Below are 14165 nucleotides of genomic sequence, written 5' to 3'. Positions count from 1 at the left end.
ACGGCCTATAGTGAGCTGAGGTGCTGCAAAACAAAAGATCCATTCCTGCTGAAGTGTGCAGAAAAGTCTGAACCCTTTTTCTTTCAGCTGTAAAGAGCAAGGAATCAGAGTTGATGTATTCAAAGGCTGATGGTCAGGAAGAGATCAGAATTCCCCTGCTTATCCTCTAATTCCCACCTCTGCCACACAAGGGTAATCTCTTTTTTCTTTTATCTGACAGCCAGACTACGATGTATGGATTCTTCTCACGGTGGTCAGCACTGTTGTTGTCATCATTTTGATTTTTGTTGTCCGCACAAAGTGCCAGCTGAACAGGACTCAGGTAAGCATCCCATGGAGCAGATGTGTCTGAGCAAGCAGAAACACAACAAGGGAAGCCACAAACCCAGTCTGGGGGAAGAAAAGTGCCTCTGTGACCTGGAAACAAGGCAGGTGCATGCCAAGGATATGTGGAGCATCCCTCGTGCAGTGGCCTCGCTCTCCTCCCACCACCCCATGAGCATAGCAGCCTGCCACACTCCCCAGCACCTTTCAGAGCTTGTCTCAGCACCTAACGCTGCAAAGTTGGCCTGCAAGCTCTTGATTTTAACAGTGTTGCCTGTAGAAGATTTAGCATTTTAATAGAAACTGATTAAATAAAAGTCTTTACAGAGTTAGATGTACCTCCAGATTTGAAAATACCCTGTTTTTTCCAATAGAAAGACAAAAATTCAGCACTGCTGAGTGATTTTGAATGGCCAGTGCCAGATGTTTCGTGTTGTCAAAGCCCCCTCTGGCTATGCCAGGTTAGGCAAAGAGTCACCTCTGGAAATGAGTATTGTTCTCAAATCCCCGATAATCCCATTTCGAAAGTGGAAGAGCCTCAAGGAACGTGACAACACAAGGCTGACCCTCTCCTGAAAGCCTCCTTTCTTTCTGGCAGGACTCCTTGCAGCAGCAGACCATGCAGGCCATCGGGCAGCTGGCCACACGCAACTACCAGGCCAGGTGCCGGCAGGCGTCACGGTGGGACTCCGCCAGCAGCTGCAGCTCAGCCCCAGTCTGTGCTATTTGCCTGGAGGAGTTCAGCGAGGGCCAGGTAGGCTGCAGGCATGGCTACTAGTGAGCATCAGCTCTGAGCTGCTTGGCTGCAGGCAGGCAGAGCTGCAGGAGGAGCTGAGCAGCTTGGCAGAGGTTGGAGGACCTTGGGCGTTTTCCTTCAGCAGCTCCTGAAAGTTGGGAAGGGACCAGCACTGATGGATATCTGCCTGCCCCTTGGCCAAAAAGCACTGGCCCTGCTTGCAGATTCCAGTTCCCTACAGATGGGTCTCCAGCTGTCACCGAAGGCTAAAATGCCCATGATGTGTCCATGTTGAAACGATGGGGCAAAAGTGGAGTTTGCTTCTCCAAAACAGTCAGCCCATAATACCCCTTTTTCCTGAGGACTAGCACCAATCCCCAGAGCTGCATGCAGCCTCCTTTGTGCAAAGCTGGGCTACAGGTGGCTCACTGTTAGATGTCTCCATCCTTCAAGTCTCACTTTCTGGAGCATCAAGAGCCCCATCCCTATGTTCAGCTCCTGGGACAGGGTTCTCATTCAGTCTTCTCTCCCTGTTTCTCTTTAGGAACTGCGGATCATCTCCTGCTCCCATGAGTTTCACCGGGAGTGTGTTGACCCCTGGCTGCAGCAACACCACACATGCCCACTTTGCATGTTCAATATTCTTGGTAGGGCTCAGACACGGCATTTTCTGGCGAGGGATGGGGTTGTGTTCAGGAGGGCCACGTACCCTTGGGTGATGCAGTGGGTGCATCACGGGAACGTGTCTCTGTGCATATGGGTATATGGGGTGGTGAGTGCATGGAGGTGTGGGGGATCTCTGTGCGTAAAAGCCCCCATCCCAGTGGTGCACAGTGAGGTGCTGGGCTGGGGCAAGGTCAGAGCCAGTCCCAAGAGCTATGGGGAAGGGAGGTGAGGGCTGGGGACTGGGTCACCAAGGAGGGTGCAGGATGGTTTGATGGCAGCCATGAGATCACAGACAGGACGTGGGTATGCGGTAGAGACTCGCAGGTGCCAGGCCCACTGTATCTGGGCCACAGGATGTATGCTGAATACTACCTTCTCTCTTCTCAGCCCGAGACTCGGTTGACCAGGCCCCAGTAGCAGGCTCCAGGTTGGCCCCTCGGGACATGGAGCCTGGACGGAGACTGCACCTTTTCCGCCAGCACCCAGGACATGCCCTTTACCACCTCCCACATGCCTACCCTCAGAGAAACCTCAGGAGCTTCCCCCCAGAGCCAGCCCATGGCAACCCTTTCTTCCACTCTCCAGAGCTCTCCCAGCTGGATTTCAGCACCATCCACTACATGCCCTACAGGACAGCCAGCTCTCTGCCCGCCTGCGGCCACCCGTCCCCCCTGGTCCCCGGCTTGCGGGGCCAGCAGCATCCGAGCCCCACGGCATGTGGGCAGCCTCTGACACCCCACAGGACGTGCCCCCTGCAGCCCCAGCCCCCCTGCCTGGGACTCAAGGCAGCCCTGGCACAGCGGCAGCACCGGGCACCTGCCCTGCGCCGAGGGGCCAGCCATGGACACCAGCACAACAGCAGCGGCTCCGGGGAGAGCTATCTCACGGAGCACAGTGGGTACCTGGCAGACGGGCCGGGCAGTGACTCCAGCTCGGGGCCCTGCCACGGTTCCTCCAGCGACTCCATGTTGAACTGCACAGACGTCAGTCTGCAGGGCATCCACGGCAGCTGCTCCACTTTCCGCAGCTCCCTCAGCAGCGACTACGACCCGTTCGTGTACTGCAGCTCAGAGGGGCCCGCCACAGACAATGGGCAGGAGCGGCAGCGGCCGCCAAGGGAGACGCGGCCCAGGTCCTTGGACCTGGTGGTGCCTGGGGGTGCTGCTCCATCCAAGGCCCAGGTGCTCAGCCATGTCCACTACCACCACCACCAGCACCACCACTACAGAAGGGACACAGAGTGCCCGCCTGGGCGGGCCGGCCAGGGGCCTGGGCAGCGCAAGTCCCGGTACTCTGGGACCAAGGTTAGCTTCCACGGTGCTCGGATGCAAAAGAGGGCTGAGAAGAGCCATCACTGTCAGCAGCCTGTGGAAAGCAGCACTGTGTTACAGGAGGCACCTCCAGCAGGACAGACAGCCTGTTCCCAGCAAGGCCGGGAGCCCCCACATGCCCCCTCTGCTTCTCTAAACAGGTTGAACTTCAGTGTAGATGCCACCAGACAACCAGGAGCAGCTGGCACATCCCCTGTCCTGCTGCCGCAGAGACACAGCTTACAGAGTCGTCACCACAGAAGGAAAAGAAAATGTCCCCTGGAGCCTGACCCCTCTCTCCTGCCTGAGGACTCAGCCTTGCCCAAAGCCTGTGACACTCACATTCCTCACGGCCACCCCACTGGCCACCGCTGCTCCCCTGAAGTCCAGCCCCTGATCCCAAGCGCTCCCTTGCCCTGCAGCTTGGGCTCTCGGCCACTTTGGAAGTGTTTAGTGCCACAGTCCAGCTCAGAGCTGAAAAAGCAGGAAGAGGGGATGTCAGGACGGGAGGGAAACCACACAGTTCCTGCTGGTTTCTCAGGGATGGGCACAGCAAAGCACAGTCTGAGTCTTCGCCTGCACTGCCCAACGCAGCAGTGTAGCCAGGGTAAGTCTGGTGTTGGCCTCTTCTTTCAGCGGGCAGGTGAGTGGAGGTGGTTTGCTGCAGGCTGGGCACGAGGCTGCTCTGGGTGCTGGTAGACATTTGCACCTTAATGGTGGGCTCTCCTACAGGACCACTGGTGACAGAAGTTTTTCAGAGCTTACCTGTCGTGAGATGATGGCCTGAACAATTAGCACGTGTTCATGCATCAGCTGAGTGCACCAAACCCTGCAATCTCGTCCTAAAATAATACAAGTGAGAAATAAGGAAGCTATTTAGGGGTCTCTAGCCACTGGATTATCTCCCAAAGGAAAGGGTGGAACCACAATTCTAAGTACCCTTACCGCAGTCTGGATGTCCTAGTGGCAAAGTCATTATTGTTAAGGCTTAGTGGGCTTAGTTGTTTTAGTTAACCCCAGCTTGCTGGACTCAATAAGGAAATGAGTGTGCATGGCCGGATGTAGTAGAGGAACAGACTGAATGAGTTTATGGATTTGCACATCCCTCCTGTCTCACCTGCCTCTGATGTGTGGGAGTTACTTTTTAGTGTCTTCTGTAAATCAGATGTAATTAAGATTTGGCCTTTTGCCTGTATGTCAGTTCTGGCTCTCTCTGTGAGAGGGAAAATACGTTTGAGACCAGAACGTTTGAAAGAGCCTTCCCAGGTTTAGCTTGCAAGCCTTGCTCTCTCGGACTCCTCTGCAAATAGCAGCCTGCAAGTCAGCAAGGGCAGGTGCTGGCAGCGGAGCAGCACCTGGCTCCCTTCCTCCCCCTGCCACTGACTCACTGCAGGTCCTCGGGCAAATCATTTTGATTTAGGTACCGAATACAGATCTGGCTGCCTAATTTCTGTTAAAATTCCGGCTTTAAACTCGTGACTCACCGTGCCCATTGTACCGCAGAGATAATAACTTCCTCCCCGTGCTTGTCTATCCAGCCCAACACCACGCCCAGGCTCCTGGTTGTGCCGTGCCTGCAAGGAGGCAGCGGGGCAGGGGGAGAGGCCGGATGGGCGCAGTGCCTGCGGCACGCTGGGCTCCCAGGCTCCCAGGAACAGCTTTTTCCCAGGCGCAGAAGTGCCTGGCACTGCAGGTAATGGGGGAGTTTGTTCAAAGGGCCCGGAGAGAGGCTGCCACTTCAAGAGACACAGACACAGCAGCGCAAGGACGTCTCTCCAATTTGCCGGTAGCTCTGAGGGCTGATGCGCCCTGAGCTGGAGGTGGTGTGTGGCAGTATCGTCAGGGGACAGCCCTGCCAGGACCACAGCACAGTGGCAGGTTGCTCAGGAGCTGGCGTGAGCTCCCCCTGCAAAACAAAGCCCAGGGACCGGTGTGACTGGCAGGGAAGGGACAATATCTGGGGAGGCAGTGCCACACCTGGGGCCAAAGGAGCCATGAGCAAGGGGGGACCAAAACAGCTCCCAGGGTTGCTCCGGGTCCCTCTCACAGGGAGTGTCCTGTGAAGTGCGAATGGCCTCATCCACCAGCTCACCATGGCCTGGACACACGAGACATGGCTGCCACCAGGACACACCAATACCTCTGTCTTTTCATCCAGGTCTCAGGGCAGCTGGTGCTTCTTCCAGGTGTGGCTGTGGAAGAGTACAGTGCAAGGAAGCATGTCACACCTTGCTGCTGTCTGTGACAGTGCAGGGCTTTGCCACTCACTGCCGCCCTCCCTGTGGGCTGCAGCAGTGTCTGGGCTTCCCTGGCAGGCTGTGGCCCAGGAGACTGCTGAGAGAGGAGCCCAGCTGCCACCCATGGGGGTGATTGTCCCCTGGCGTGGTGTGGCTACCTCGCATCTCCGTGTTGCCTGGAGGCTGACACCATAAGCACATGGTGGGACGTGCCTCATGGTGCTGTGTCCTGTGACTGCACCCTGAAGTTTCAGGGGTATAGGTGCAGCTGTCATTTCTTTATTTTACATATTTTGTACCATGAGAGGCAGGACCCCTATATTGGCTTGCCTGCTCGTAACTTCTCTCTATAAGAGAAGTGTATGAGCAAAAGAGCAGACACAGGAATGGACAGATTTAGAAATGGAGGTGCCAGGCATGTGCAACACCATGCACTGGCTTTGGTGGCTACTGCTGTGTGCCCTTTGTAGGAAATGTGTGATGTACTGCCAGGTCTTGGTACTCTTTGTGATAAAACTCATGTTTTAAGCAGTGCCCCTTCCCTTCCCTTCCCTTCCCTTCCCTTCCCTTCCCTTCCCTTCCCTTCCCTTCCCTTCCCTTCCCTTCCCTTCCCTTCCCTTCCCTTCCCTTCCCTTCCCTTCCCTTCCCTTCCCTTCCCTTCCCTTCCCTTCCCTTCCCTTCCCTTCCCTTCCCTTCCCTTCCCTTCCCTTCCCTTCCCTTCCCTTCCCTTCCCTTCCCTTCCCTTCCCTTCCCTTCCCTTCCCTTCCCTCTAGCTGTCTGAATTTTCTGATGTTTTTTAGCCTCTGTTTTTTCTCCCCTGGTCTGTGCTCCTCCCTGTCTGTGACCCCCACACTGGAAGGATCTGTGCTGGGGACACCCTGGAGATGGAGGAGCGAAGGTGTCTCCCTCCAGCCTGGAGGGAAGGAGGGAGCAGGGATCCCCCCGGGGCACTCGTTGGCCCAGGGGACCTGCTGCTTGGGCTTCACAGTTCTAACATGGGGCTCCAAGACATTGCAGAGGTACATGCTGCAGTGCCTCTGTTGCTTTGTGGATAGTCCCAGAGGCCCAGATCTGTGCCCATCCTGATGGTGCAATGGGGAAGGCACTCTGACACTTGCCCAGAGCCAGCACCAGCGTGACTGTCAAAGCATGTGCATTCAGCAAGCCTCTGGTCCCTCTTACCTCCTTTTTGCCAGGAGCCCAAAGAACTGCTGTGTTTTAAAGCAGTGTGACTCTATGTCTGTTTCACTGCAGTAGCTTCTGCGATGCTTTGAGGACCACACAGAGAGTCAAAATTTCCTTATAAGATTTATAAAATAATAGAAAGATTTTACCTTATTAGGAACTAGTAAAAGTTTCAGAGAGCAGGAGCTCATGCAGGGGTTATATGGAAAAGCCATCAAGCTGAAAACATGTTGCTTGTAATGCCACAACCTCTAAAGCTCTGATCACATCAGTACTTCATCTTACAAAGTCACTGCACAAAGAGCAGTGGAGAACTGGTAAAAACAGCAAAGAAAATCCCAATAGACAGTCCTGTTTAAATGGGACACAGAAAATAGACAATGAGACCAAGGAGAAATGCATATATGCCTCTAGATAAGTAAGTGTTGCAAGGCTAAAAATGTAAGTGGATGAATTAGAAAGCCTGGCTTTATATGAAATTTTTGACATGAACTTCTCAGAAAAAATCATAAACAACAAAAACACAGTGGCACCCTGCAATTTCCATGTGGAATTATAGAGAAGAGTATGCCTTTTCTGGGGCATAGGAGGGACATTGTGTGTTAAGGAGAGTGTAAAGACCAATGACAAGTAGCACAAAATCCCCAACTGTACCTAAGTAGAAACACTATGGAATTGGGGTTATAATACACTGCATTAGCACAGTCTGCAAAAGAGGAGCCTATATAAACATGAGACTCTTCTTAAAATAATAGTGAAAGAAGCAGTCGAAAGAATAAGATGCTTTTGGGCACAGGGATCATTTAAAGATGCAGTACCAGAAGCCCAGAGTCATACATATCACCAACCACAAAAAGGCCCCAGAAAAGGCTTGGCGGGGCAGCAGAGCAGAGGGCAATTAGAAGCAATAAGCCATTCTTCAAAAGTGAAGGTGTGGCCAGACAAGAAATCAGAAGAGAGTTGGATGTAAAGCTAAGTGCAGAGCCATGGTGAGGCAGGCCAGGAAAGACTTCTGTGAACAACTTGTGAAAAACAGAACAACTACTGTGAGCGTTTTCAGCTCCATCACAAGGAAGAAGCCTGCCAGAGGCTCTGCAGGCCCAGAGAGTAAGACAGGTCTAAGAGGGATGTTCAAGGGCTGTAACAGCAAAGTAGAGGAGCAAAATGAATTTGCTGCATCAGTAATCAGCAGGGAAGTGCTTGAGGAAGTTCTCACCCTGGCACGTCTCTGTTCAGGGCATGGGTTAGAGGATCCCACACAGATCAAATCATCAGCATGAGCATTTCTGAAACACGTCAATAAAGTGAACAGTAACAAATTGCCAGGGTTATTGATTATTCAGCTGAGCATTGTGCAGGGGTTCAAATACAAAACTGCTAAACCAAAAATGTGGACTGTAATCTGTTACCCATGCCCAGAGCCAGAAGGAAGAGCTGAGGGCAGCATCAGCTTGAAATAGCTGAAGCAACAGAACGATGAGACTGACTTTCCTGGCAAGCAAATTGTTAAAAATTCAAATACAGGGTCTGACTTGTAGACACATGGCTAAATGTGAAACCCAGGGGAGGAGGCAACACAGCTTTTGTAGAGAGAGATAACGCCTCGCAGATCTTTTAGGGGAATGAAGCTCTCAAAGGATAAAAGGGAAGGTGCTTTCATAGGTAAATAACTGGCTAAAAAATAGGAGACAAAGTGCAGATCAGTCTTAATGGAGGAAAGTTACTCGGAAAGGGAGGGAAGTGGAGTTCTCCAGCTGTCGGCACCTTTCAGCAAGCTCATAAATATTCTGGGCATGGAGAGGAGATAACAAAGTTTTAAGAAGACAAAATCCTCCAGGATTGTCAGCTTTAAAACTGGTTACAAAGTGCTACAGAAGGATCTCCTGTTGCTGAGTTATCGGGCAATAAAGTGGCAGGTGAAATTCCATGTAAGTAACACAAAATGCCACACACAAGCAGAGCTGCTTCTAAATGCCTACGCACAGTGATGGGCCCTTCTCAGCTAACTCAGAAAAGCTGCATCCTGGACTTGCTGTGAGTAGTTCGGTCAACAAGTCAGATGATTATTAGGAGCTAGCTGGGAACAAGTACAGGACAAGCAGAAAGTGCCATCGTGCAACTGCATGAATCTGTGGTGCTTTCAGAGCTAGAATGCACCACTCATCACCACTTCTCCAAAAAGGATGTAGTAGACCTGGGAGAAGTACAGAAGGATATCGAGTACAGTCACGATGCTGAGGCTTTTTTGAGAAAGCAGAATATAGAGACTTTCATGTGAGAAAATGATGGCTAGCAGAGGATATGAAGCAGAGGATACAAAATCAGAGAGAGCAGGGGAGAACACAGCTAAGAGACACTGTTTCTTATAACAAAATAAGTTGTGGCATCAAATGGGAAACAGAAGCTTTAAAACACCGAGTAAAGTAACACATGGCATAGTGAAACTGTGATGTTCATCGCCCAGAGGATGTGGGTGCCAGAAGTAAAATGGGTTCAAGAGCCTAGATCAAGAGCTATCAAATGCAGAGATGCAAATATAATCTCTGGCTCAGGAAGTTCCTAAACCAGGGTTTCCAGAAGCTGACGGTGCTCCTGTGGGATGTGGCACCCTCCAGGTGTGTGCTTACCTTGCCCAGCTGCAAGGTGAGGCTGAAGCTTGGTAAGGCTGAATCGCAGCCCCTGTAGAAACGCCCCTTTCCCAGGCAGTACCACGCACTGGCATCGTGGGGAATAATGCTGTCTGCAGACATCACCAAGGTGCCTGCAATGGTCCCAAAGATGCTTGCGTGACCCTGGAGTTTATGCAGCTTTTCTTGGTGGGTTTTGCATAAGGATATGTCCACACTTCTCTTGCCTGGGAGACTATGCCAAGGACTTACAGCTCTGACTAGTTTAAATGAAGAATCAATCCTCAAGCAGCACTGAAAGGCTCTTTTTAAGAGAAGTCAGACAACTAGCAATGAATTACAGCTAGATGGCTTCCTACACCACCCCAGCATGCAAGGATCTCATCCCAGAACAGCCGGATTACTCCCTGCGCAGGATGAAACCTCTTGCTTTCTCTCTCTGGGAAATCTCATCTCCTGCAGCATGCTGTCAGCATCCTCCCTCTCTCCCCCAACTCCTGCTTGTCTTCTCAGCTATTCCCTTTCATGTCACGTCTTTGATCTTTGCTAGAGAAGGCGAAAGGGATTAGGGGGCAGGGAAAGACCACCATTACAAGTTAATACGCAAAGAACAAGATTTCTGTTGTATCAGCAAGGTGTGCTCCTTCAGGCCATTGCTCTGTGTGGGTCTCCACAGACAGCCCAGCAGCTGAGGACCTCTCACCTCTCTATCTCCTGATTCAACACCTTTTTTAACTTTTCTTTTGGCTTGTATTGACATTCACACACACACACACAGTTTTCAGAAAATACTTTAATAACCCTCTTTGAGGCTCGGGACTTCTGATGATCACAGGGCAATCAAAGCTGTACAGACTCTTCTGTATTGCACAGAAGCCAGTGTACATGAGAAGCAGCTGGCAACAGCTTATTCAGCATACTGGTTACACAAATCACAAATGCCAGATACTCTCAAACTCTGCCTTCTGGTACTTTAGCCATGACCTGCACACATATATATGTATAATGCTGTGTCTGTCCATTCATTTTCCCACATCTATTAGCTACATTTTCAAAGCAGAATCTCCTTTAGTTGTTTTCTTCCCATATATTTAATTTGCAGAGGTTTTGTTCCTACAGCTTGTGATTTGTAATGAACAAGACTTTGCTGTGACTGTTTTGAAAAGTTGTTTTGAATTGCTCTCTGTGAATAGCTATATGGGCATTTGGTTCCCTTTGATCTCAGGAACATTCAGGAAAAGGGAAATGTGAAAAATAATGCATGTATGCATTTACTGGGCTATGCTTACCCTGTGTGAGAGGCTTGAGAGACATCTAGGAAAGGGAACATGGTGTATGCGCAACACCCAGCCACATTAGGGAGAAAAGAACTATTTGAAGCAGTAACTGAGGGTGCACAGTTTCTAGGCAGCCCTTACTTGAATGTTTCAATGCAATCTACTCAGCACTTGCCTGTCAGTAATTCACCAGGCGAGGGCAGCTGGTGAGGAGCATGAACTACACTTTCTTTTTTCTTTCTTTTTTTTTTTTTTTCTGAATGCAGGATCTGAAGAGGAGGTCCAGGATGTCCATGAACACTCAGTTTAATAAGACACTGGCTAATTTGCTTACAGGAGAGCTGAAGTGAACAAAGAGGTTCAGCATACCAGCCGTAGTGGAGCTCACATCTTGGTCTCTGCACAGGCAGCATAATAACCAGCCCTGACCTGCAAGGCCCACGCTGTGATGCAGACTGCACATAAGCAATGTGATGCTTGTGGTCTCCTCATGTTTCAACGTTGCGATGGTCACACAAATGCAGAGTTGTGTTCTCCAGGTCTTCTTCTCCTTTGAAGGCACAAGCAGCCTGTCTTCATCCAGCAGCATCTGTCTGCATGGGCTAGCTTGCTCAGAGACCGGTCCTGGGAGTCACCAGCTGGAGAGCTCGTGGAGTGAGTGCAAGCTGCTATTTTGGCATGTTGATGCCATAGAAGGTTTTGCTAAACACTTCAAAAATAAACAAGTCTTCAAGACCAAAAGCTGCAGAAATTACTTTCTGTGGCCCCTTAGCTCCTGACTTCATTTCCTCTCTTAGGTCAAAGCCAGACTTCTTCATTTAACTTTTCCACTTTTATCTCAGACACAGCAACAAGCTATTCTCCATCTCAGCACTCAGGTCTGCCCTGCAAGGTGCTTCTTCTGACTTCATTGGAAACCAATATCTCTCACCACTTTTGATGACTTTGTTGTCCCTCAGCTGAAGCCAACTCAGCCATCTACTGCATTTTGCCAGCAGTGGTAGAGATGAAGACGCAGGGACAATGGCCATTTCTGAGAAAGAGCTGGGTCATATTTTCTCTATTGCAAAGAATCCACCCTGTCATTGGGTAATGTGAACAAGTCTCTCACTCACCCTGTAACTTCTCCATCTATCCTCAAAATAGGTGTGGTAGCCAGCCCTGTTAAGAGCTTACATTTTTTGAGCATATTTCAAACTTGAGATGCCCCCCTCACAGGAGTCATGGAAAATCCCTGAGTTCACATGACTCCTGCTCCTCTCCTTCCTCTCTCATTTCCCCAAGACAGAGCAAAAATTTCCAGCAAAAGCATCTGTAAGAAATGCAGAGCAGAGCCCCACCTATCACCCAGCCTTATCTTCGTATTTCTGTGAGATGCTTGAAATGATCTTGCAAAGGAGTTTTTCAAAATACCCTTTTGCCTTTTCTAGCATTTTGATGATGGAGAAAACCTGAGAAATTTCTAGGCTCTGTACTTACTCACTTCTTACCCCATTTGTGGTTTGGTTTTGGAACATTTCCAATTCTTGTTTCCTATGCCTCATAATTTGGAGACATACAAGTAAAATAAAGTCTAGCAAATTCAAAAGATAAAACCCAAACAGTTTTCATACAGCAGGGAATGAGACTGTGGAGTTCATTGCCTTAAAGGATCATTCAGGCGAAAGAATTAGCCAGATTCCCATGTGGAGTGCACATTTGTAGGGCACCGAGACTATCTCAAGTTTTCAGAGTTAATGAAACATTGGCAAGGGAGCTGAAGGTAACTTCTGACAATTTGAAACCTGGTATAGGGACAAACATTCCCCCATCTGCTCTGTGATAAGTTTTCTGTATCTTCCTGTGAAGCAGCAGCCTCTTCCCCAGGCCAGGAGTGCAATGGTTAGGCAGTCCCACTTCAGACTAATCATGCCTCTGCCTTCCTTCATTTCTGATGAAGGTTTCTATGAGGCTTGCTGCCCTTAATCTTTGAAAAAGGCATCTTTGTCCCAGCTGGCAGTCACTAACATGATGTTATTAAAAGTCAACCAATAACACTGTTTTAAACATAACATTATTCCTTTGCTAGTGTTCATTTTCTTGTCTCCTGTGATCGACCCACTGCAGGACCTTGGAGTCTAGAGAAAAGCTGAATTTTTCACATTAAAAAAACAGCAGAATTATACTCTAACCTTTTTGGTCTCTTCTTATTTTCTCTCTTGCAGGAAAGTCAGTCTTAAACTAGAAGGAAAAATAAAAAAAAAAGCCAGGAGTGGGTCTAGATTCTCCCAGTTCAACTTCCTGTGTATGTGGCACGTGGCTCCTCTCAAACAGCTCCCTACATCCTTGGCCATCCTAGAGGGCTCAAGTGACTTTAAAGAGGGGGGGTGTCTTGAAGTCGGGGTGCTCTCACTGGTTTGTTTAGGAGTCAGGAAGGCTGAGAGCCTCCAGGGATGCATTTCACTGCCTCAAAGGAATGAGTGTCTAGTTGGCAGTCTAAATGTACTTCTTCTCTTTCCTTCTTTATCCTTAAAAAAGGAGAACTCTTGAGTCTGCAGCAAGTCCCAAGCTTATTGGAGAAAGTGGTCAGTACTAGCAAACCCTTTCCACTCCCTACTGCAGTATTACTGGGCTGTGCAGGGCAACGCCCACTTAAAAGTGTTTTCATTTTCTGATTTTTATGCTGCTGCTACTTTTCATCCAGAAAAACAGACATCTCAGATGCTGGGCCCTCTCCATGGGGCTTCCTGAGCTGAATGAGAGTGTGCAGGTCTGTCTAGGTGGGTTCTCAGGTGGGAAGAGAGGGAGGAATTCTACGGGAAGGTGTTTTTTGAATCCTCTTCTGTAAATGGACTACAATCCTTGGCTGCCTACAAGAGAAGAAGCATCATCTGAGAAAATGGGAAATGGTTCCTCTCAGTTCCTGCACATCTCTTCTTAAGTGATACTTTTGAGTGGTCAGTACCCTTAGGCTCCATCACTAAATGTCTTCAGTGTCACTGCAATGAAACAGAGTTCATTTTCCTTCATTGAGTCCAAAGACCCAGCTGAAAACTGATGGAAGCCAGAGCATCCTGAACTCACTCTATCCACAACCAAGCCATCAGTCCTTCCTCGGGGACGCCTTTCTTCCCAGGACCTTCAACCCCACCGAGTTAGGTTGCTGTGGGCAGAGTGCCTAGGCTGGCTGGACCTCCTCCATTTCTGCACAGAGCCTCTGTTCCTCCCTTTTCTAAAGTTCAGATCCTTTTGAAATGTGAATATAAGTTTTGTTTTGTTTTTCTGAGTCTGTCCTAGCTCTTGGGGCTTGGGAATAAATTATGACCCAAAACGGAAGAATAGGTTTTATATATATGCAGAACTGTGTATTTATGTCTGATAGAAACAAAGATGTGTGAATATGCTGATGTGCTCAGAAATATATTTATTTACTAATATATTTATCCATGTACGCAGTCTGCTCGTGTGTTTTTGTTCGGTACAAAGCCGGGCTTGTGTTGTAAACCAGCGCCTCTTCCCCACTCCACACAAGTTAAGTTGTCTCGGACGACCCGTGGCTGCCGCCGCAGCCGCCCAGGTGAACCCTCGCTGCCCAGCGAGAGGGGGGAGCTGCAAACACCGCCGAGCTCAGGACACGCGGGGAGGCCTCGTCCCCCGGTGCTGCAGCGGGAGGAGCGGGCCTCCGGCTCCGGCCGGCCCCGTCCTCACCTCGAAGCCCCCGCGACCTCCAGCCCGGCCCGGCCCCGGCTCCCCGAGGGCTCGGCCCCGCCGCTGGGCTGCGGGCGGCTCCCGCCGGGCCCGAGGCCGCGGCCCCTCAGCGGCTC

The 14165-nt window shown here is 50.1% G+C and overlaps 1 protein-coding gene across 1 annotated transcript in view; it reads left to right on the top strand.

The window, feature by feature from the left end:
• Nucleotides 1-14069, top strand: part of RNF43 (ring finger protein 43) — a 62069-nt gene extending 48000 nt beyond the window's left edge. The window contains exons 5-9 of the mRNA XM_040532524.1: nt 221-322; nt 923-1078; nt 1605-1707; nt 2114-3643; nt 10629-14069. Of these exons, the coding sequence (XP_040388458.1) occupies nt 221-322; nt 923-1078; nt 1605-1707; nt 2114-3643; nt 10629-10672 (1935 nt within the window). The 3' untranslated portion in view covers nt 10673-14069. The remainder of the gene's footprint in view (nt 1-220; nt 323-922; nt 1079-1604; nt 1708-2113; nt 3644-10628) is intronic.
• The last annotated feature ends 96 nt before the right edge of the window (nt 14070-14165 follow it).

This window comes from Cygnus olor, chromosome 20, assembly GCF_009769625.2.
Source record: "Cygnus olor isolate bCygOlo1 chromosome 20, bCygOlo1.pri.v2, whole genome shotgun sequence".
In the NCBI taxonomy this organism is placed as follows: Eukaryota; Metazoa; Chordata; class Aves; order Anseriformes; family Anatidae; genus Cygnus; species Cygnus olor.
Note: the sequence above shows the minus strand (reverse complement) of the source record. Positions and strands in the feature narration are given on the sequence as shown.